The 23,499-nt window shown below is 38.8% G+C and overlaps 1 protein-coding gene across 3 annotated transcripts in view; it reads right to left on the bottom strand.

The window, feature by feature from the left end:
- Positions 1–23,499, bottom strand: part of PPARGC1A (PPARG coactivator 1 alpha) — a 296,593-nt gene that overhangs the window by 92,063 nt on the left and 181,031 nt on the right. The window contains exon 1 of one of the 3 annotated variants that reach the window (XM_065877555.1): positions 3,141–3,188. The exons of the other annotated variants lie outside the window; for them this stretch is intronic. Coding sequence (XP_065733627.1) covers positions 3,141–3,188 — 48 coding nt within the window. Of the gene's footprint in view, positions 1–3,140; positions 3,189–23,499 lie in introns of those variants that run through there. 3 annotated transcript variants of the gene reach the window in all.

Here is a 23,499-nt window from a genome sequence, read left to right as displayed (position 1 = left end):
CACACCCCCACACACAGTTAACTCTTCCACAACACGACCGATTCAGAGACAAGGGGAGAACTTTTTCACTGGTGCAAAACCCACTAGGATTAGGGGAGAGTCCTTAAAATAAAAAGCATAAACAACAAAAATGACGACAAAAAAGAAAAATAAGTTAGACAACGTAGGATCTCTACCTCTGGCTTAAATTCCTTTTGTGGACAGCATACTCTAGAACCCGTGTTCGGGAATGTTGATACCAACTGGTGGACAACTTCTTGCTGTCTCCCTCTTTAACAGCCCTCTCGAGGCATGACTTCTCCAAAACCCTTTAACCTTTCAGAAATATGTATTTTTCAGTAACTTTTGAAAACCATTAAAAAGATCAGATCAATTTTTTGTATTTCACTCTGCTGTAATTCACATATTTCTTTCCTTTCCTCTCTCTGTCTGCCTCGCTCATTTTTGCTTTTCTGTTATCATTGAAAAATGTGAATGTGCTCTTGCCAATGCTGACGTGCTAATAAAATCAGGGCTTCTGAAAGTGGCATTATCCTGATAATCTAAAACACATTAGTGGCAGCAAGTGTTCCTGTTATTAATTTATATTTGGCCTTTGGATGATGCCAGACTTAACAGTCCGAGCCCTGTAACTGTCCTCATCTGACACTCTGATATTTACTGCTTCCCTATACATCTGTAACAGGTGTGCTTTACTGCAATTACAGAGACACATTCTACTGCCTCTTCGCAACTATGACAGCTATTTCACAACCACAGCCTTAATTTTATAATAAGATTTAAGAGGATAAAGCAGTCACTAAACACAAAAGGCTAATTATTGTACGTTATTTCACCCCAACAGACTTTTCTCTTAGTTAAAGAGCAGACAATAAATTAGCTTAACTGCACTGATGATAATGAAACATTATAATTAAGTATAATTCTCCATTAACCTTTTGGAGGTTTTTGTGCCATTGATGGTAAATTTTAAAGAGAGAGAGAGCAGAAAGAGTGGACTTGGCCACATTAATTACATTAATGAAAAAAGAACCTGACTTCTTAAAAAAAAAATTAGGACAGGGGATAAGGGGCAGGGCAGGGGTCAGTAAAGAATGACAGTCTTAGTAGAGTGTATGTCATCGGAACTGTCTCTATCAATCTTGGTAAGCTTACTGGACATCACCTTCATTAAACTGTGAAACACGGGGCACTCTGAGTAGCTATAGTGATAGAGGCCTTTATTAACCAATGTACTGTCCCGTCATTATGTGCAAAAGGGCATAATACGTTTTAGGATGACAGCAAACATTAATGATTCAAAAAATGAAAGCGGCCTACGCTACCTGCTGCTCATAATATTTGAGCCTGGCGGAGGTGATTCCCAGGGCTGCCACCATGAAGGCTGGGCTGCTAGCAGCCTGCTGCCTCCAGCGCAATAGAGAAGCGACTGGCCCGTCTCAGCTGACCGACAACTCAATCCACGGCTGGACAATTAGCCCGAGACCTCACCTCCTTAAGAACAAAATTAAAAAGCCAGTGTTCTAAACGGTGCTGACGCTTATTTGAAAATGACTGCAGGAATGCCAATGAGGAAAGGAAATCGTCCCTATTTCCATATGATCTAGTTCTTCAATCAACTCCTAGCAGCATCAGGAAGAATACATGATGGAAAAATGAAACTGCAGCAGCTGAGACCCACAGTGCCAGCCAGACAACCGCCCGCAGGATACTCCAGCTACTCGAAGACAATTAGGACTTTGAAGCCACTTAGAACCCTGCCTCGTAAGAGCTGCAGGACGTATGAATTATCCATAACTCTTCCACCTTACCAAGAAATCACAACAAGGTAAGAACAGCTACAATCCGCAAATATGCATCTGCCAAGGCAAGAGAGGGCAAACGGAGCCAGCATTTGCAAGCCCAGTGAAGAGTTAAGAATCCAGGGCATGCCTCACTAGAGAGGAAAAATGCATTCGCAGACGGCCTTGGCCAAATTATTTTCACTTTAGATGTGTATCGCGGCACCACATGGACATCTTATTTAATCAAATCACGTGTAGCCCTTGATCCTCCCCTTACCCTACGTGCCCCCAGCTTCCCAGAGGAAGCTCTCCCAGCCCTTTGCCAGATTCATTGTTAGCTGCTCAGATCCTCCCTGCAATTCAATTCGGGTCCATCTCACCAGAGTCCACAGAAAGTTTTGCTTGTTTCCCAAGTTGGCCAAACTTCCCGAGAACATTCCATTGTGTTGAATGCGAACATGCCGCGGTCCTCCGTCCCCCCCGCTAGTCACTCTAGACTCCAGAGATTACGAGGAAACCAGCTCGCTTTTTACCCCCTTGTATGAATTGTAGCCAGCAGAGACTGTGGAATTGATGTATTGCCATCTATTTTTACACAAGCAGCGAGCAGCTCCACACACAGTCCTGCATAAACTCTATTCTCTCTCCGGCTTCAGGCAGCTCTCTGTGGTACAGAGAGATTTAACCATTGGCTTCCCTGCCACTGACGCTGATGGAAAACCTTGCACTGTAAGGCTTTTTTTTTCTTTGCTGGCCAAAGCTTTCAACCACACAGAGGAGTTTTAAAGGAACCAGCTTTGTTGTTTTGTGTTCTGTGGGAAAAGCAATATAAAATAGCCCAGCAGGATTATTTAGGATTCTGTGAGTTCTCTGATGAACAGAGAGCGAAGAAGAAAAAAATCCAGACTAGAGTCAAAACTGACTAGATTTGAGCCCATCTATTTTAATATTTTTATCTTCATCTTATTATAAATAGAAATGGCATTTTTCCAACCAGGCCACTAAACACCACTGGAAAGACTTCAGCTTCTGATTCATATCAATATCTTAGGGCATAAATATTGCATATGAGTAGAAACAGAGCCAAAGGCACATGGAAAGAGTTTCTAACTGCAACAGATCCTGATGACAGCAGCTAAGCTTTGATTTGTTCACGGTATCTCAGAGCCACCTTAAAATAGCAAACTTATTGGAGTTAAGATAAGATTGAGATTCCCTTCCCAAAGCTCCTGCCGGGGCTACTTTGCTGCCTCCTCTCCTCGCCCAAGCCCGAGCCCTTCCCCCTCTTACAGGAATAATTGCATTGCGAGGGAAGCTTCCGTCCTGGCTGCAGTGCTGAGCCCAGCCCCACCTCACCTCGATGTCACTCCATACAGAGTCCTGGTTGCACATGTCCCACGCCATCCAGCTCCTGAATGACGCCAGTCAAGCTGTTTCAACTCCAATCCACAGTGACACAGAGCACACACTCATGCAGGCAACCAGCCCCTTACTGAGAGTGAACTGAAGGCACCTGTCTTACTACAGTCCCCAGTCACATGACAAAGCTATTAAAAAGTAGGCTGGGCTGTCACTCACCCAGCCTCCCTTCTCCTGTGCTGCTAGCTGCTCAAACTCGTGACGTCACTCAAAGGCAGCCCTCTGCCTCAGTGAAGTAACGCTTAAAAAAAAAAAAACGGAAAGAAAGAAAGAAAGGAAACACTTGGACTTTTGGAGCATCATGCTGTGACTAAAGCCAGCTTTGAATGCCACCGACTCTAAATGGAGCCCTGGCCATATAATAACTCAAATCCCCTGCAATCTTTTTTTAATTTATTTTCCTTCCAAAACAAGCAAGTGGCAAAGCTCTCTGTTTCAAGACAGAGTAACTACATTCTTAGCTAAAATGTGGACTCCCTCAGGACTCAGTTTGAAGACATCTAAGTGGACTTGGTTTGGGACTAAGGCAAGATCTTATCACATGATGGATTTTTATGAGACATTTTCTAATTGGGGGAAGTGTTTGAAAACAGAGAATGGGGCATGCTTTCTTTCTTTCTTTCTTTCTTTCTTTCTTTTTTTTTTTTTTTTGCTTATTTAATCAACAAAACAGCCTGTATTTGTTAAGGTATAAACAAACTCCTCTACCCAGAAATCTGCTGTCCCTGTGGCAGCAGGGAATACCAGCTCCCGAGAAGTGTTACTGCAGTTTACTTTGCTCCATATAAGGAGAACAAGCAACAAAATACCACCCTTTCAGGGTCCTTCTAATTATTTCCATTTCTCTCATAGGCTCTCAGAAAACAAGTGTTAGTAAAGACAGTCGCTGCAGCTTTGCCCAGATCAGCTTAGTTTCCCGGCTACCTTTTTTTTTTCATACATGTAGCATTTCCTCTGCAACTGCCTTAGGGTGCCTTTTTGAATAAACACTGGATTCCAACCCTAGTACCCTGGGTTGTGCAGTTTGCCTTTGAGATCAAGAATGTCCATGGAGTAAGGGAAAAATACCGACATGCTATTAGCAGAAATATTCATTTCTTGAGCTTTTTCATTCTTTGAATTTTTCAGCTTCTAGCCTGAGACAATGAGGGCTAATGCAGGTTCAACTGTTTTATGATGACACTACATATTGAATCCATAACAAACTCAAGGTACTAGACAACGCCAGAAAACACTTCCCATAACACCACAGAGGTCGGATTTAACCCTTCCAAGTTCCAGAGTGATGTTCACGTGGACATATATTTGTGAATATACATGTTTTTATAAAATTTTAAACCCCATATATTTTAAAAATCAACTCAGTCTTTTACTTGATAATTACTCATCTGAAAAAAAAAATCCCCAGGTATCTAAAAATGATTCTAAAGCACTATTCATTTAATCTCCTATTCTACTAAGTTTAATGTAATGAATTCGCTATTGTCCATTCCTTTATCAGGAAAAGAATGGTGATTTGCTCTAAATATAAAGTTGCTCAAATATTAAAGTGAAAGAAAAAACAAACCAAAAAACATCAGACTGTTTCTTCTTTCAGATCACATCTATTTTAAGAAATTTGTCTACTCTGAGATCTGCAACAAGTTGCTACTATATTCCTGAATAATGTGAGGAAATTGACAGTTTGTCATTACTGGACATAAAACGATGGCCAAAAGCTTTGACGTTTTGAGTTAGCTGAATACATTTCACTGGCACATTTTCCCTCTTACAAATAGCGGAAAATTACCATAGTTTTAATTTTCCAAATCAAGAGAGAACAGGAAAATACAACCTCGGGAAGGCTTTTATACATGCAATTAGTGGCATTACTCTGCACTCCCCACAAAGAAACACTAATTTTCTTCACAATTATATTCTGATTTAATGTAAAACTACAGTAAATTATTAAAATGCAGGGCAAAGGTCATTGGCTCTGTGCTCAACACAGTCAACTGTGAAATAATATTGGTCACTTGACCGAGAAGAGTGATGTTTATTCATTATTATCAGGTGATCCCTGTGTCGTGATATTCTCTGATACTTTTGTGTTCGTTGAATGCTAGGCATCCATTATATTTATGTGAATATATGTATAATTTTTAATCCTACCTTTTAGAGATGTTCTTTACACTGGAACATTCTGTATTATTATTTTTGATATTTAACCTGTTCATATTACGTTATCGGGGTTTTCTTGTTTGTCTTTTTGCCGCCTAATTCCACTTTTTCTTAATCAAATCAGCAGATCCACTGAAAGCAAAGGTGGTTTTATATATACATACATTTTTTTTTTTCTTCTTACCATCACGAAGAGGGTTAGTTAGAAGTCAAAACATTGAAATGATTTATAAACTCCAGCATACTGCAATTTTCCCCTCAAATTTCTATTATTGTCCACATAAAAATTTAAATAGATTCTTCGGGAAAATTAGAGTACCTTCCACTGTTGTTTTTTTGGTCTCAAAATTACAACTCTAATGAGAGGGATACTCTAGAGGTCTTATAACTTGGTTAATTAGCTCTTCAGATTAAAGTTTCTCTTCTGTCCAGTTTTTCTTTTCTCAGGAGAACATAAAGTGCTAGTTGCTCACCAACCTTGGTCTTTCCTGGTTTCCCAGGATGTTTCTGTATTTGATTCTCCCTCAGGCCTTGACTGTTTCTCTTCTTTCTCCCTGCAGCCCTCTTTTCACCCCTTCATCAACTCTGCCTCCAAGATTTCCAAATGTTTGGTTTCAATCAACAAGGATCTATTGAAACCTTACTGTGTCCACAGCAATGTACTGCAAGGGCTGCTAAGAAGGCATATGTCATGAACACAAGGGAACTTACAATTTGGGGGGATGACAGACCTTAAAAACACAGAATAATCTGATATGAAAAACACAATGCTATTTTGGTCAATATCCGATTCCTGTCTTCCTTAAAATACACCCTTTCTATGTACAAGGTCCTTTCACTAACCATTAAATTCACACCCAATCAACCCCATTTTGTCTCAACAATAGAAGGAGGTATTTATTAACATCTGTTGAGTGCTCATAATTTTCCATATCTACACAGAGCCTGTATTCCACCCCAATGGAATTTCTCCCTTTAGTAGTTCTGTTATTGTTCCCCAAGACTCCAACATTGGTGGAGGCAAGAGTATCTATCCTTAAAGTCGATAACAAGAGAGAAATTAAACCTTCAAGAGAAGAATTCAATTCTAGGAAAAAAATTTGACAAAGTACATGATGTTTGAGTTTCCTTTCCCTCTCCTGCCCCAGATTACAAGGCTTTTGCTGCCCTGCCTATTTCAGACATCTGCCACTTATAAAAAATAAACACCATCAAACCCAAATACCCAAGTAGACAACAGCAGAGACAATCGGTTTTGATCTCATTATTGAACATAGGTGAGAACTCAGAAGTGAAGAGCTACTAGTATAAATATCTTTGCTCATGTGTTTTTCTAAGCTTACAATAAACTACATAAGAATAAATTTAAGGCGAAAAGTTTATAAGGAAGAAAAATGGGGAAGAAAATATACAGCAGAGCTTACAAGGGCTAGACACTGAGATTAGCATTTTAGATACCACACTTCAATCAATTTAGTCCTCAAAACTACCCAATAAAGATGATCTGTGTACCCATTTTACAACTGAGAAAAATAAGACAGAGCCAGGATTTAGATAACAGCTGAAAAGAGCATACAGATCTCTGAAAACCCTTCTAGGAAGAACTAAAGTTTCATAATAAGAATAATATTCACTCCCAAATCAAAAGCACAGCAAAGTCCCCCGAGGCAACTTAATAACCTAGAGACTGTCTACATAGCTGGAAACCAACATTCTTGGGAATTCTGCCTGCATAGAAAGGAAAGGGATCTGCCCAGAATGCCTAATATTTTTAAAGTTAATCATTGATAACGGGCATTCAATTGCTGGCTTTTAATTCCTAGAGGGGTTAACTGATCCTGAAACCCCACATCAGTCTGAGCACGTGCTCTGAGCCCCTGGGACGTGTTTGAAGCTGCTGCTGTGCAGGGCACAGAAGTTGGTAGCAGGGCAGGGTATGACAAAGGCCTCTAGCCTATAACCACTCTAAAATGAAGTCTTATTTTACACAAAATCACCATGGTGATGGCACTGTGAACTAAGCATATTTGGGAAACAGAGGAAAATCAGTAGTCGGCTTTAATACCTCCTAGCAGTTGTTTATTTTATCTTCTAATAAACTAAACAACTTCAGCAACCTCTGTCTCATCTCCAGCGAAACCTTCTGCAGACCAGCTCTATGCAACTGAGCCTGTATTTTAACGTGGATCTCAAAATCTACTCTTGGCATTTTTCACATTAAAGTAAAAAATAATGTGCAAATTAATCCAAATTGCAATCAACTGGACTAATCTAAACATAAGGCAAGAAGTATGCTTATTAGGCCCACAGATAAGAGATAATAAAAGGATGGTTAAAATCTGATTTCGTCTGATGCTTAACTCTGTTGTATTTGTGCATTTATAGACATTTTCATTTACCTTAATTATTTCAGGTTAATTCATTTATAATGCAGCAAGTTATTGACTATTTAAACAAGAAATGTTCAATAGGATTATTTAGCATTTTCTTTTACTGAAACTGAAAATAAAGCACATCATATCTTATTAAATATGTTATTATTTAAAATTTTAAAGTCTTATCGAAACTCAATAACATAATTCACTTGGTAAGAGAGATATTTTATCCCCTAACTGAAGTTATTGAAGGCCAGAGTAACCTCAGGTAGAAACACAAATTATTAAATTGGAATAAAACTGTTAGTCAAACAGTTCCCCCTGTTTGGTACTTATTTCTAGAGCTGGGGTCTTAATGAGCCTAACTTTTTTTGATTGTAGAGAAAAAAATGTATTTTCAACTATTGTTGAAATGGAAGAATTAAATAAGTGAAGTTTTTTTTTTTTCTTTTTCTTTTTTTCAATCCCACCAGGTAAGATTCAGAAGGGTTTTAGTTATTTTGCTTTTGTTTCTGTTGTGGATTTCTCCAGTGCTTTGGTATTTGAATTTTACTCTAGCAGAGTGAATATATATCCTAAAAATGTGGGGATGTAGAAAGGAAATAAATTCTCATCTTAGGAAGCAATTAGCTTAAGGTCTAGCTAAATTTTGTGATACCTTATATAAAATCTTATTTTTTTGCTAGCTCAAGTAAACACAGGATTTTTGAGGAAATATTCTTAATCAAGAAGACCACTTCTAAGACTGACCTCCACATTTAGCAGCTCAATCAAAAACAGATGTCAAATACTACTGGTCAGATTATAAATGAGTACAAATTTTTCTAGAGGACAATCGGGCAGTATGTGTTAAAATGGGCATCCCCATAGATCCAGAAATTCTGCTTCTAGAAGTTCATCTTAAGGAAATAACGGGGATATGTGCAAAGATTTTTAGTGTGAAGATAGTCAATGCTACATAATTTACACTATTGAAAACTTGAAAGCAGTGTAAATGTCCAACAATAATGGCCTAGCAAAATAAATAATGGAACACTATATATATATAAACTCATATATATTCATACACATATATTCATTATGTATACATATTCAATGCTATCATTAAATACTGTTGTGAAATACATTAATGGCATAATGAGAAAATGTTCAAAGTATATTAAGGTTTAAAATTATGTTTGAAAAACTATAATCACAACAAATTTACATATAAATATACACTCAGAAAGACAGAAGAGCTAAGAGGATAAGGAGAAAATATAATAAGGTGTTAATAGTGGCCGATGACATAAGTTCTATTAAATTTGTGTGTGGGGGGGGGGTATATGTGCCTTTCTGTAATTTTTTTAATTTTCTATGCTAAATATGTATAACTTTTCTATTCAGAAGAAGAATAAAAACTATTCATTTTAAAAAGAAACATAGAGATTCAGACGTATAACTGTGCCTTCTTAATATACAGGGAATGTAGCAAATAGAAATAGCCCCTGACATCCAATATAAGCCTCAATATTCATCTTATATTTAAAAGAAAGCCATTTCTGTCTATCAAATCGAGTCTAACAGCCACTCCCCTCAGGATGCAAAGCTGAGAGAAGTTACTACCTCGCACCCTGAGAAACCTCTGAGTTCCGAATTATAGGGATAGGAAAGCTATCCACTATTAGCTTGCCTCAGAGGTGGGCCCAGACCACTGACACCCAGATGCCACAGCCATCTTCACTTTGTTTCTCAAGTTGAAATTTCATCAATTAAGTGAAACAAACATTCCACTCTAAACTGCAATTATCCTTGGTAGGGTTAAGGGGATTTCAGTTATTTATACAAAAGCATCTATTTGTTAATCATATTTTTTATTCCCTTCTAGCATCTAATGGAGCTCAGAAGCACATACCAAGAAAAAAAATAGTAAATGCTTTCAGAATGTTATGACTAAAGTATTAAGAAAATTTCTCAAGAAGGGATTGTTACTGACTAGGGAATAGGAAGGGGCAGTTCTAGAAGGAAGAAGGGAAGAGGTGCTGGAGATGTGGCTTCTACTGGAGACCACGGAAATTGACTGGATGGGGAAAATGCAGTCCACGTTTCAAACCAATGACTTGCAAGTGAACTTCTGGACCACAATCTGTTCCAAAACGGGGAGCCATCTGTATAAATGCTGTCATGTTGCAGCCCTGTTCTTGGGCAAGAAGCTCATTCTGGGTTCTCCAAATGTCACATGAGACCTTGACCCATCTCCTTCCCCCTGGAAGGCTGACTATCTCCACAGGAATGGAAACTGTATTATGAGCCTCTTCGACTTAGCATCCTTGCAGTTTCATGGGCCTTTCCTGCAAATCACTCTTCCTACACTTGGGTGATCATTATTTTGACCATTAAGAATTCTCATGAGAAGATGGTTGACGGGGCTGGAACCAAGGCCAAGTTCATGAGATATCAAGTGATTACATGAGACTCAAGTCTTCCTGATAAGTAGAGTGAGTTTGTGGATCTTGATTTAGCCCAAAAGAGAAGGACAAGGATGGTAGGAAGGACATGGGTCCTGCAATTCAACTTTGGGCGGTTCACTTAATGATTCTGCGCCTCAGTTTCCTTATCTATCAACAAAGATGGCCGGATTCAATTATATCTAAGATCCCTGTCAACTCTCAAATGCAATTCTGTAGCTGCCTTGACAGACACAGGCAACCTGGAAAGACTTCTCTGCATGGGGTGAATCCAAATGTCTCATTGTACAAAGGCACTAGAAATCAGGGAGGGTGTGCAGGAAAGGTATCCGGTGCTCAACTTTGCTGAAAAACCACAGCTTCATCACTTTCATAGCAATACGGATATTTAACTTCCTAACCATTCCAGAAAAAGAATAGATGAGAACTGGTGAAACATAATACTTTCATGAATATTGGCTGTAAGAAGACCAGCTTCTACAGACCTGGATTTCTTACAAAGCCCAGGTCATTGCCCCAGAGAAACAGCAAGCTTTCATCTTATTTATCATTAATTCTATTAAATGGTACAAGTCACATAGAAGATGAAGTCCCTGCTTGCATAGTAAGGATGAAAAACACACAGCTGATATGATAGTGACTATTCACTTCTGCCTGCATATAGATGCAATTTTACATACTAACATGTGATTTGGTTTTACAACAGGTAAGAAATGATGTTACCCAGAGAGAGAAGATAGAAAAGAGGATGGATCCGAAATTCAGGGTTTTGTAAATAGGAATAAGGTCTAGGGAAATACGAGCTTAGAGTAACACTTTTGCCTCCTAATACCAGAGCACTCCCCCCGTTAAAAAAACAGCTCATGGTATTGGGTAAAAGAAGACCTTACCTTTTTTTTTTTTTGTAATTTGAGAAGGATCATCTGAGATATTACTTTAGGGTGTGGAGGCAGAAAAGAAGGACAAATGCCTAACATAGGTTATCCTGGCATTATTAGCAAATATATTAAACCAACTCTGTATCACAAGGTATATAGTTGATGCATCACTGGGAGTTATCGAGTTTTCCTGTTTAGCTCTGTTCTTTGTACATATGACCCTATTTATCAGGAGGAAGATCTGTGCTTCAGAGCCAAATAATATCACCAACTTAGAGACCTTCCTTTAGCACTGAATGAATAACCCAGCTGCAGCCACACTGGATTCCCTAATAGGACATTTGGAGAGGGAGCCCTGGTAACAATGGAGTAAGCAAAGTAAGACCAGGTGAATGATAAACCTCAGTAAGGACAAAGCCTTGACAGACCACCAGCTCAAACAGTGCTGGACACTCCAGCAGTATACTCTAGCAGGACAGATTTAACTTCCTGCTTTCTTGCACCCAGAAAAAAGAAACAAGAAGAAAACTAACATAGGAAAGCTTGATTTCTGGGCCTGTGAAACAGTCTCCAAAAGGCAGTTTACAAGTTTCCCTCTTCAACAGTCCAAAAGCTTGATTATTCTTTAAAGAGCCCAGGTTGTACTTTGCCCCAAGCAGACGATCAGAAAGGATTCTTTTCCTACCTCTTTTCAAAACAAAAATCTCTGACAACTCCTGAGGTGTAAGTTCCTACCATCCATCTTAGTACATCCATTTCCATGTAGGGTACCTAAAAATAGGCCACACCTAACCTTTTGCACAGCCATACAAAGCTCCTTAGTGGGAACTCCAACTATTCAATCTCCTGTGGGTATTTTCAGACTGTGCCCTCCTTGCCTTCCCTATTGTATTACCCTATGTTGAATATTGCGTAAAAACACAGAACAAGAGAGGTTTGCTGGGAGGTACCTTACACTGCAACCGTTAAGGCTCCACATTTGAGCTTTGTGATTTTGTTTTAGACTGAATCAAATGAGACTGTGGTTAATAATGTTCTTTAAAAAGCAATTTAAATAATAATTAATGTTCAATAAACTTATTAATTCCACTGACAATATTATGGTTGTTGAGGTCCTTCCACTTCAAAAGTATAGCCAAGTGTATCAATGAGAATGAATAAACTTCTAGTACTCATCAAAATGTACATAATTTCCACAAACATAATGTGAAGCAAAAGAAGCCAGACACACCAAAAAAGTACATACGTACTTACGCTAGTCATTATACAAATAAGTACAGAAACAGATATACCTAATTTATGCAGCCAGAAGTCAGGATAGAGGTTGCCTTTGGTGGTGGTTGGAGGCTGGAAGGGGCTCCAGAAAGCTAGTTATGGTTTATTTCTTGTTGGCAGTGCTAGTTCCATGGGTCTGTTCAGTTAGTAAAAGTTCATGGAACTGAACCCTTATGATATATGCACTTTTTGGTATTCATATTATATGTCAATAAAAAGTCTAAAAAGCATAGAGAAGAAAGAGAAAGAAGTCTTTCTATACTCCCAAGTTTTAAAGTTTGCTACCTTTCTGTTAAAAAAAAAATCTGAATGTTCAATTTATCTCAAAAATCCAGTAAATCACATAGACAACCAGAGGGGAGTAGGAATCAAGGGATCTGATGTGTAGGTTTGTTTGTTGGCCTTGGACAAAGCCATTTCACCTTTCTAGATCTATCTTCTATCAAAAGGTGGGATAGGATTAGGTATCTCTGAATGTATTTCCTAAATGAATGAAGTGAAGGAAACTTCCAACTCTATACCTTTAGTATTTTGCCGTTGGTTTAAAATTTGTTGTCGAAGGGGGTCACTGACTTGGTGTGAAAACAATGGTCCCCTTCTGTGAGAACATAAGCTTTGGGATCAGTCAGCGCAGATGTGGCACTGGGTATCTACCTGTGTGAGCCCCAGCAAGTTACCTAAACTATCAGACCTCTCATTCTTAGCTGTGAAAATGGCAACGTAAATACCTACTTTACATGATTGGTGTTAGGGTTCAATGAGATGTATACAAGCCCAGTGCTTAGCATATAATAAGTACACAGTAATGATACCTGTCATTCACAAACCAATACTTAAAACTCATTGAACATCAAACACCAGTAGAATAAATACATAGGTTTGCTTTTTGCCTGGCTCCCGCATCTAAAAAAAGTCCTGAAAGCAAAGCAGAGCAGACTTTCTTTCGAAGTCTTACATTAAGCCAACTCTCTACGAGTGTACACACTATGGGGATGCCAAGTGCCTGTACCTGAGGAAGGGAAAAGCAGTCTCAGACCAGCCTCGACCTGGCTCTACCTCTAAAGAGACCAGAAGGAGTAAGTGCAGAGAACAGTTTTTGTTTCCATGTTGCTGTCCACAAAAGTGATCTGAGCCAAAAGTCTTTCAAGAATTTCTCTGTTAAGAAACAAGACATCCATATGGTGCCTGAAAACTGACAAGACAGCATGAGTTTGCAAATTCGAGAAGACCCGCCAAGTAGCAAATCATGTTTTAAAATGATGATATCTATGGGGTAAAAGTGGAAAACAAAGCCGCAGGAGCAAAACAATTCAATATAAAGTCAATTTTGCCACCAGTGGCCCATTAACTAAATTGTCTTAGCATTCACACTCTTCTCGAATTTGTGATCAATTATACAATTACTTTTTAAATTGATAAAGTGACGTAAAGGGTATGTTATATTTTGTTTTAGATAGTTGAGGTTTTTTTTTATTTCAAGTAATTTTTCTGTGTAAGGCTATCCATATACATTAAAAAACTGTGCTGGCATATACATTTAAAAAGTTGGCATATACTTATATATTAAATATATATATTAAATATATATATAAATATATTAAATATTTATATATATTATATTTATTTATATATTTAATATATTTATTATATATTAAAGTATATATTGTATATATTAAAGTATATACCTTGGCATATACATTAAAAAACTGTGTTGTCCAATGCAGCAGCCACTACCCACCTATGGCTACTGGGCACTTGAAATGTGTCTAGTCAAACTTGAGACGTGCTGTCAATGCAAAATATACAGAGGATTTCAAAGTCTTAAGTGTGAAAAATTGAATGGAAGATATTAATAATTTATAGTGATGACATGTTGATATAATATTTTGGACATATTGGGAAAAATAAAACATTTTATTAAAATTAAACTTACCTTTTCTAAATGTGGCTACTAGAAAATTCCAAATTATATATGTGATGTACATAATGTTCCTATTTGACAGTGGTGGCCTGAAATTTTGCACTCACTCTCGAGTAAGTGATATCATAGATGCAAATTAAATGAATGAATACAGAATCAGGGAATTTCAGAAGAAAAGGGGTATTAGAGCGGGGCCCCAGCAGTACACAACTCTAGGGGCATCACTCCCATCCCCGTCAGTGAACAGTGATCCTTGGATCTTTACCGTATTCTCACACAGCCCTGTATTAAATGTTGTATAATCCACCTCCTTACATAATCAGGAAGTCCTTCTAGAATATCCTCGAGGCAACCCCATATTATCTTTTCAACACCTTCCACACCTTTTCAAAACATATACATAATAACGCGATGGAAATTTTTAAAGTGAGGTCTAACCGGTACTCCAGATTGGGGGCGGGGGTTGTGGATAGAAAATAGAGCTGATCTTATTATAGAACTCGAACAGGCTGCAGGAGAAGGCCAGAGCAGCACAAAGTATGCAAGGTCTGAGGGATGAGTATGCAAGGTTCTCAAGAAGACTGGTCTCTTCCTGGGGACTAGAGGCATTTTTCAGAGGGTAACATTCACTTGAATTACAAATGCACCCGCCTCTCTCTTCCAAGGGAGAAAAGCCCGTTGTTGCATCTATAATGTAGCTTTAGTTTTTGGTGCCAAAAATGATTCAGTAAACACAGTTATGTTATGGTATACTATTCTTATTCAGTGCTCAAATTAATCTCAAGGCAGTGCTGGCATGAATTCAATTTGATGCCTGTACTTAGGATTTCACATAGGTGCCTTCATCCAATCCTTCTTCGCAACTAATAAAATCTTAATTCATGGTAATATATTTATTTCTAGTTCAGTTCATATTAAGGAGTGCAGTACTTTACAGAAAACTAATTAATATCAATCATATATTATAACATTTTTAATGGTTCAGAGGAAAATCTTACACTAGGGGAAAGATTAGATGAACCGGGGGTCTTAGCCCATCCTATTACTCTATTCTAGAATTTGAGAAAAAGGTACCAAGCATCACTTAAAATATTAATTTAATTGAAGATGTGCATCATGGGAAGTCTGGGAATTAAGAAACCTCGTTCTTATCCCTAATAGGACATTGATTTGATGTGGTCCAAGAATGTAATTTACACTCTCAGAAATTCTGTTTTCCATCTATTTTGTGTAACAACCATATAATTTGCAAGTTGGTAAAGATAGTCAAATTCAGATGCGTGACACTAATAAAATAATGAACTTCACTAATAGCATGCCTTCTGCAATTGTTGGTAACAATTCTATTTTTATGTAATGTCTGAGTAATGTTAATAGCATCATATTTTCTGGGATTGGACATATAGTCATCAGGAGAGTACAAGCGTGAGTCCTTGACTACGACAGAAATGGTGGCCCCTGGAGTTGTGCAATATGGTGTCCCTCCATTGCCTTAAGGAACCATGTTTAAAAGGCCTGATTATCCCCTAGGTACAAAGGACTGGAGCAGTGGTTATACAACTCTTGAACATCTTAAAAAACAATAATAATAATTCAATAGATGCCTTGAAATTGTACAGTCATACTATCCAGCCTTTCCAAATCAGGCATTAGGCATTCATTCATTCTATAACAATTTCCCCACACTGACATGATATAAGCAAAAAATAAAGTTAAATAAATAAATAAAAATGAAAAAGATAGGCACATCCTATTCTTATTTTTTTGCCTCTTTAACAATCTACACATAAAACCTCCAAATCTGAGATAGATAGATAGATATAGATAGACAGATATCTATATATGTATTTTTTTAAATCCTGATAAGTAGAAAGAAAACAAAAGCCAAGACACCAGAAGGAGTCTGGGGACAGAGATCATGCCTCTTGATACTCACTTTCAGAACCGAGTCCATAAATGATAACCCCCAAGATGCGTGTCATTCATTTTACTGCAGTGTAAATACTTGCATGGCAAGTTGAGGAAACACTCACGACGGGGGCTCACACACGCTACTTTTTAATTCACAAGGGCATGGTGACGTGGGAGGGCACCTCAGAGTCACTGCTCAATGAACTCCACAATAGGGCACAAATCTGAAACCCAATCTTAGCCTGATATGGACGTAAGAGCAAATATATACAGTATCATGTGCTTTCCAACAGCCCTGTGTCTCGAGGGAGCTCTCTGACATCAGCAGTTGAGACAGGTGGTTCCCTTTCCAACTGTGGAAAATAAAACCCCATTGCAGAGGCACTAAGTAAATATAGCTGTACTGTAATTTTTCTTTGGTGCACTCTCCCTGTGATTTCTGTCCTGTGATGATACTTTATCGAAGGAACCCATCCAGGGCATCCTTCCATGCTAAACACTGATTAAACATTGGCAAACGGGCTGAAATTGGCATTCAAGACACTGGTTGAGGATTCTGTTTTGCTGCTCTGGTTGGAGAGTTCTCCTCCTCTCGTTGTCAAGTGGCTGCCTAAACCTCTGCTGGAATATGTCCCTGTTACTAATACAGCCCGACAAAATGACAGACAAGAGTCAGACCATCTGAAAATCACATGCACAGAGCAGGTTAATACCAATTACATCCAGTTCAAGTCTGAGAACTCAAATCAGCTGAGATGTACTAAGCCCTTTGTGACCACAACTATTTGCTTTTGCATTTAAGAATTATTAGCAGAAGGGCACCCTGTAACTTGTGTATAAAATTACTTAATTCAATTTCTGTTTCCCTTTCTGAACACAGATACTTTTACACTCTGACAGCCTCTGGCTCTTGAAGCATTCTCCTTTTTGTTGTATCTCCTTAGAAACACAAATCTTGTTCCCTGGCAGCGGCGGCTCTAAGTGCTGTACCACATGCCCAAACTAGTTCTCCCTCGCAGCTTTAATTCACAGTAAGTGGCATGAAAGGAGGTCAACCCTTCTCGAAAAACACTCAGAGTTCTTTTCGACTTTGGAATCTATTTTGGAAAGCCACACTCCCTGGTACGTAAAGAGCAGCTTCCCATTTTGAAATTCTGGCTGTAACTACTGACAACTTGACGGAATGGCCTCAAAGGGGCAGAAGCAGGGTGACAATCACAGTTTCAACTCTTGATCATCATTCTCTCAGGAAACTCCATGAGATAAGAAAGTCAGTAAGCTGCCATCTCGTCTTTGCTCCCAAATAACCCTTTTATTTGAAAACTACTTATGGCGGGCATACATGTCTTAGCTTTGCTTTCCTGAGGTGTTTATTGAATGCTTAACTCAATAATGCCATCTTAATCCCAAAAGCTTCCATGGTAACCTACCACTGTAATAAACAAGTCTGAAGGATGGGAAATGAAGCACGGGGTCCTTTCTCCCCCTCTCCTTCTTCAGCTTTCAAAGAACAGACTCTTTTCTACTTCTAGAGAACGTTCTACTTCTAACATTCACAGTCCATACCTCTTTGAGCTAGAGTCAAAATAGTAGCAATAAAAAGAAAAAATGATGGCCAACATTTGGTGAATATTTGCTATCATGCCAAGCACTGTGCTGAGAAGCTTTGTGGATTATCTCACTTAGTTCTTGCACCAACAGGAGAAGCAAGTACTATTATTATGTCAGTTCTAGGAATTGAATCTTAAAGTTTAAGTAACTTTTCTAAAGACAAAGAGCTGGTATGTAGGAGACCTGGGACCTAAAGTCAGTCTTGTCTGACTCCAGACATTCTGCAGACTGTGCAGAAAAATGGCATTTTTGCTTGTGCCCCAAAGTCATGTAAGTTAGACATCTAGGAATCTCTCCACGAATCAGAAGGGAACCATAGCTTCCCATTCAGAATGAAAGTAAAAACACCACACACATCTAGCTAAAACTGCCAGGGAAATTAAGAAAAGGCAGAACTCAAACAGGATCACAGCCAACACATGGCACCCTGCTCTGGTCAAAAGTAGGCACACCACAGGTCTCTTTGAATGTGATTTGACAAATCATTTAAAAGAACGTCCCTTTCTCTGTGGATCAACCTCTAAAGTTAACTTGAGATGTCTGATTCAGACCACTGACAGCACCCCCAGAGAAAAAGGAGCCCTTATTATAATGCCACTCTTCTCCCTAAATGAAATTTAGACTCCTTTTGAAGATGGCAATTGCAAACGAAAGTCAGATTAGAACACATCTTAGGACCACATGGCAAACCATATTACAAAAATGTTTTCCATGCCACATATCTGTTCCTATACAAATCTATCCCATGAAGTACAAACAATATTCTTATCTCACTCTAGAACAGAACTCAGTAAGTACACCTTAAGCTTGACTCTTAATACCAACAATTGAATAAACTTACAATTTTATAGCCTTTGCTTGGAAGTGCAGACAAATACAGAAAGGTAGCATGAGTCAGGGCCATTCAAAACTCATCACGGTACTAGTCTTCAGAAACGGGAGCTAAAAAATATGGTTTTCTAATCTCCTCTGATTTACGGAAAATAAATAAAACAAACTCCATTGAATGCATTTACCCCCAAAAAATGTAAGCTTGCAGAACTTTGCAGCTCTGGTCTTAAAACAATTATAACTAAGATCCAAAGTACCTGGGTCACCTGGTGGACTAGAGGGCCATCATTCAATGGGGCAGGTTCCCAAGTAAATAGCCCAGAATTCAAAGCCAGAATGGGCCTGTGTCCTTTGATATGCTCACACCTCTTGGAGCCTAGAAGAACAGAGGCAAACAGGGATGGCCTATGGCCACTTGGGGAGGTAGGCATGTGTTATTATTTCTGAAATCCCCAAGGCTACCGTCACCACCACGCCTAAAAAAAAATCAAAACCACACTGATTATAACTGAGTAGGAATGAAAGTTGCATGTTTTGGTTTTGTAATATTTTGAGGTCTGGTCTGAATGCGATGATTTAAAAAGGTGAAACTCACTTTCTAAAAGAGCATTAAGCCAAGTTCACATTCGTGATCCCTTTCTAGGCATGCAAGTTATGCTGCTAAGAACAAACACTTGGAAGCAAAATCTAATTCCGATGGACACAGAATACATTGGCTGTGAAGGCTGCGCCCTCAGCAAGGCGCACCAGACACAAACATGAGTACGAAGCCACTTCAGAACATTTCATCTCAATCCCAAGAGCCGAACTACTTATTTTCTCTGTGCCTTCATTTTCCCATCTAGAAAATGGACATAATGCCTACCTTCCAGGCTTATCACAGGGATGCAACAGGAAAAGCTGAAGGGGTGTATGTAAGGGGCATACAAAATGAATGCCTCACCTACAGGGGGAGCTACACAAATGCCCACTTGCCTCACTTTTCAGATTTCTCAGATTCAGCTATTTCTCTGTCCTCTCACTCCTTCTCCCTCCTTTCCTAAAGCATTTTAAAGTAAATTATATGCAATAAAGTTTTTGTACCTTTTAGTCCATGGAGTAGAGATTGAGATTTATGAATACACAAAGGTGTATAAGAACCAGGACTCATGCTTCCTTCTCTGGGGTGCCTTGCCCACTTACTGAAGGGAGAGAAGAAATGACAACTCTGCTTGGAGGATAAAGTAAGTCCCAACTCAACGTATAAAAGAGAGGCATTTTTAAAGATCAAAGATTCCTGTGAAAGAAAAATCTTGAAAACTTTTAAATGGAGAAATAATTGATATTTGGATTTATCGCCAATGCTTTAGTCATTGCCAGTTTGGGTAAATGTATGAGGAAAGAGATAGTACAAATTGTTACCAAATGTCACTTGCTTCAAAAGAACGAGTGACAGACAATGTCTACATCTTCCAACTCCAAGTATCTCTTTTGTTATTTATAGGAAAAATTATTAAGGACTAAATATGAAAAATCAAAATTTTGAAAATGCAGAAACAGGTGAAATGCAAAAAATAAAAACAAGCAAACAAACAAACAAAAACAAGGGAAACTTGAAAGTTGGGTTACTCATATGCACCAAAGCTCTCTCTGAATATCTGCATCATAAAGTTACTGTAGAAATGCCCAGAGGTTAAAATAAGTAAGATAAATTAAACTGGTGATATAGGAGAGAAGAAATGTATTCTCAGAATCTATATATTGTTTTTCTAAATATTATCAGTAACCATCACCACTTGAAAGGGGAAGAGGGAAGTGGAAAGAAAACACCTTACTGCTTGGAAAATTATCCACAAAGGATTTGTCTCTGCGATTCATGTCCATAGTCGTTATTTATAGTCTCAGACAGTAACTTGAGACTTGTCAAAGGGTGTGAGATGGACTTCCTTCTCCTCCACAGGAATTCTGCCTACTAAATACTAACTGTTCACAATCTTCCCAGCTTGTAAAGGTAGATAAAGTCGATCCTAAAGGCTACAGTTAAAACTGAAAGTCCTGGGCTTCCCTGGTGTCGCAGTGGTTGAGAGTCCGCCTGCCGATGCAGGGGACGCGGGTTCGTGCCCCGGTCCGGGAAGATCCCACATGCCGCGGAGCAGCTGGGCCCACGAGCCATGGCCGCTGAGCCTGCGCGTCCGGAGCCTGTGCCCCGCAACGGGAGAGGCCACAACAGTGAGAGGCTCGCGTATCGCAAAAAAATAAAAAAACTTAAAATCCTTGCTCAAAGACTTGGGGTCAAAGGACAATGTCAGTGTCATGATGCCGAGGCAAAGAGGAAGACACACATCACCAATCTCTCTACACCTAGCCACCTGTCTGGGAAAATACATATCTGTAAACATGTAGAATGCAAGATTAAAGGGGAAACAGCCAGGTGTTACAAGTCAACAAATCAGTAAGTATCCACTACTATCCAAAAGATGGTCCAGCAACATGCCAGGTACTTAACTTGTATAAGACTGTATAACTCTCTGCCCTGAAACTTCTTATAGTCCAAGAGTGAGTGGAAGGTCAGACTCACAATCAATTAATACACTCACAAGTGAACAGAACAACAGCAAGTGTGTTGAGGGAGAAGAGACAGTGATCAGTTAGGGACTTGAAAATAGATCTATTTCACTTTATAAACATCCAGCCTGTGAAGACCTTAGAGGCTCCTGCCCCACATGTAATTCAAAATAAAAAGTAGACTCATTACTAAATTACATATGTATAGAGAAGCCTAGTAGGGTTCTAACCTTTGTCACAATAGCTGTTTCCAATGATCACTTTTTTAACCATTTTTTAAAATTGAAGTATAGTTAATTTACAATGTTGTGTTAGTTTCAGGTGTACAGCAAAGTGATTTCAGATTCTTTTCCATTATAGGTTATTACAAGATATCAAATATAGTTCCCTGTGCTGTACAGTAGGTCTTGTTGTTTGTCTGTTTTACATATAGTAGTGTGTATCTGTTAATCCCAAACTCCTAATTTACCTCCCCACTTCCACCTCCAACCTCCACTATCCCCTTTGGTAACCATAAGTTTGTTTTCTGTGTCTGTGAGTGTATTTCTATTTTGTAAATAAGTTCATTTATATCACTTCTTTAGATTCCGTGTATAAGTGATATCATACAATATTTGTCTTTCTCTGTCTGACTTATTTCACTTAATAGGATCATCTCTAGGCCCATCCATGTTGCCGCAAATGGCACTATTTAATTCTTTTAAACAAATGTAATAATCTTTCAAAGGAGACATTTTGGTGCCCTTGCATGTGTGCCCTGCTTTGCTGAGTGCCCTACTCACTAGCTGAGTGTAGTATTGGGTAATCCTGTATGCTTGCCAACATGCAAATAAACGAAAACAGAGATGTGGTTTGCCAGGACCTTGCCCGTCCATTTGTGGGCCCTCCAATAAAAGTTCTGGGATCCCGAATAAATGATTGCAAGAGGCATACGTGGCCGGAAAAGAGCATGTGGATTCCTCTAGCTCTAGGATGGTGGGGGTACCTGCTGAGACCCCAGAAGGGTGAAAGGCAGAAGGAGGAAGGATAATGAAGGAGAGATTTAAATGAAGGCTGACCTGAGGACAGAACCAGGCTCTGATACTTCCAGACTCTTTGAAATGAGTCAAGATATTGATACTTAATCTCCCTGGGTCTCTATAAAATAAGGATGACACCACTGCCCTCATGGAGAATGTAAGGATCAGATACCTAGAGTGGCATCTGTAGATATTCGATTAAATTTTAGTTTTCCCCAATACTAAGGGGACTAGAAAATAAAAAGTCCTGGTGACAAATGATAAATCATACAAAGTCCAGTGTTAACTGCTAAGGGAAATACAAAGAAATACGAAAGGCAGTGAGAGCCAAGATCTGGCTCTCAAGCAGGTGGTAGGACGCAGCTGCTTATGTGATATTATCGGAAATCAGTCTTTAACCCACAAAATTCTAGGAAGTAACTAGACCAGAGATAGAAAATCAAAAGTAGTTTAAAATGGATATAAGTGGTTTTCTTAAAAAAATACAATTGAATGTATAAGGTCCATCACGTACCCACTACCATTCTAAGTGCTTTATACATATTATCTTATGAAATAGAAACTATTCTTATCCTTTTTCTTTTCAGATGGAGAAAGAGACACAAAACGTTAAGTAACTTACCCCAGACTACACATCTAATAAATGGTAAGGTTGGAACTTGAACCTGGGCAGCCTGTTAACCTCTACACTAAACTGCCTCCCTCTGCTACCTGACAAAGTTTTTAATCTTTGCTAACTAAAGCTGTGTGATGCGCTACAGCTACATAGTTGAATTAGATCTGGCTGCTGGCCTCACAGAGCCCACAGTTTAATAGGGATGATGGAATCTCTGAGTCTGGAGCAGCTGTACAAGAGGAATCTGTTGGACAAAGAACAGGGCAACCCAGGCTGCCTGGAAGAGAGTGGGGAAGGAGAAGCAGGCGTCATCAGGAGCCTTTCTCCCATCTTCCCTTCTGTGAAATCATTCTATGTGTGCCTAGCGCAGTGTGGGGCACACCCAGTGGAAATCATCTCCTTTGTCCTCTTCTGATTATCAAGATAATATTTTCTACTGATCTTACTCACAATTATGAATAAAATACAATCTATCCTCTCACAAGGAGTTTATGATCTTGTGGGGATAGAGATGTGAACTTAAATAATTCTAATATGGGTTCACATGGTTTGCGGTGAAATCTTGAGATGACAGACATGATATACAATTAGAGTCCTGATATAAATAATGACACCAACAAGTTCTGATAGTTACCTGATGATCTTCCTAATGGGACATCAGTCTGACAAAATCTGCTGTTAACTGTTGATGAACTGGGATAAATGATC

The sequence above is a fragment of the Phocoena phocoena genome, chromosome 5 (genome assembly GCF_963924675.1).
Source record: "Phocoena phocoena chromosome 5, mPhoPho1.1, whole genome shotgun sequence".
In the NCBI taxonomy this organism is placed as follows: Eukaryota; Metazoa; Chordata; class Mammalia; order Artiodactyla; family Phocoenidae; genus Phocoena; species Phocoena phocoena.
Note: the sequence above shows the minus strand (reverse complement) of the source record. Positions and strands in the feature narration are given on the sequence as shown.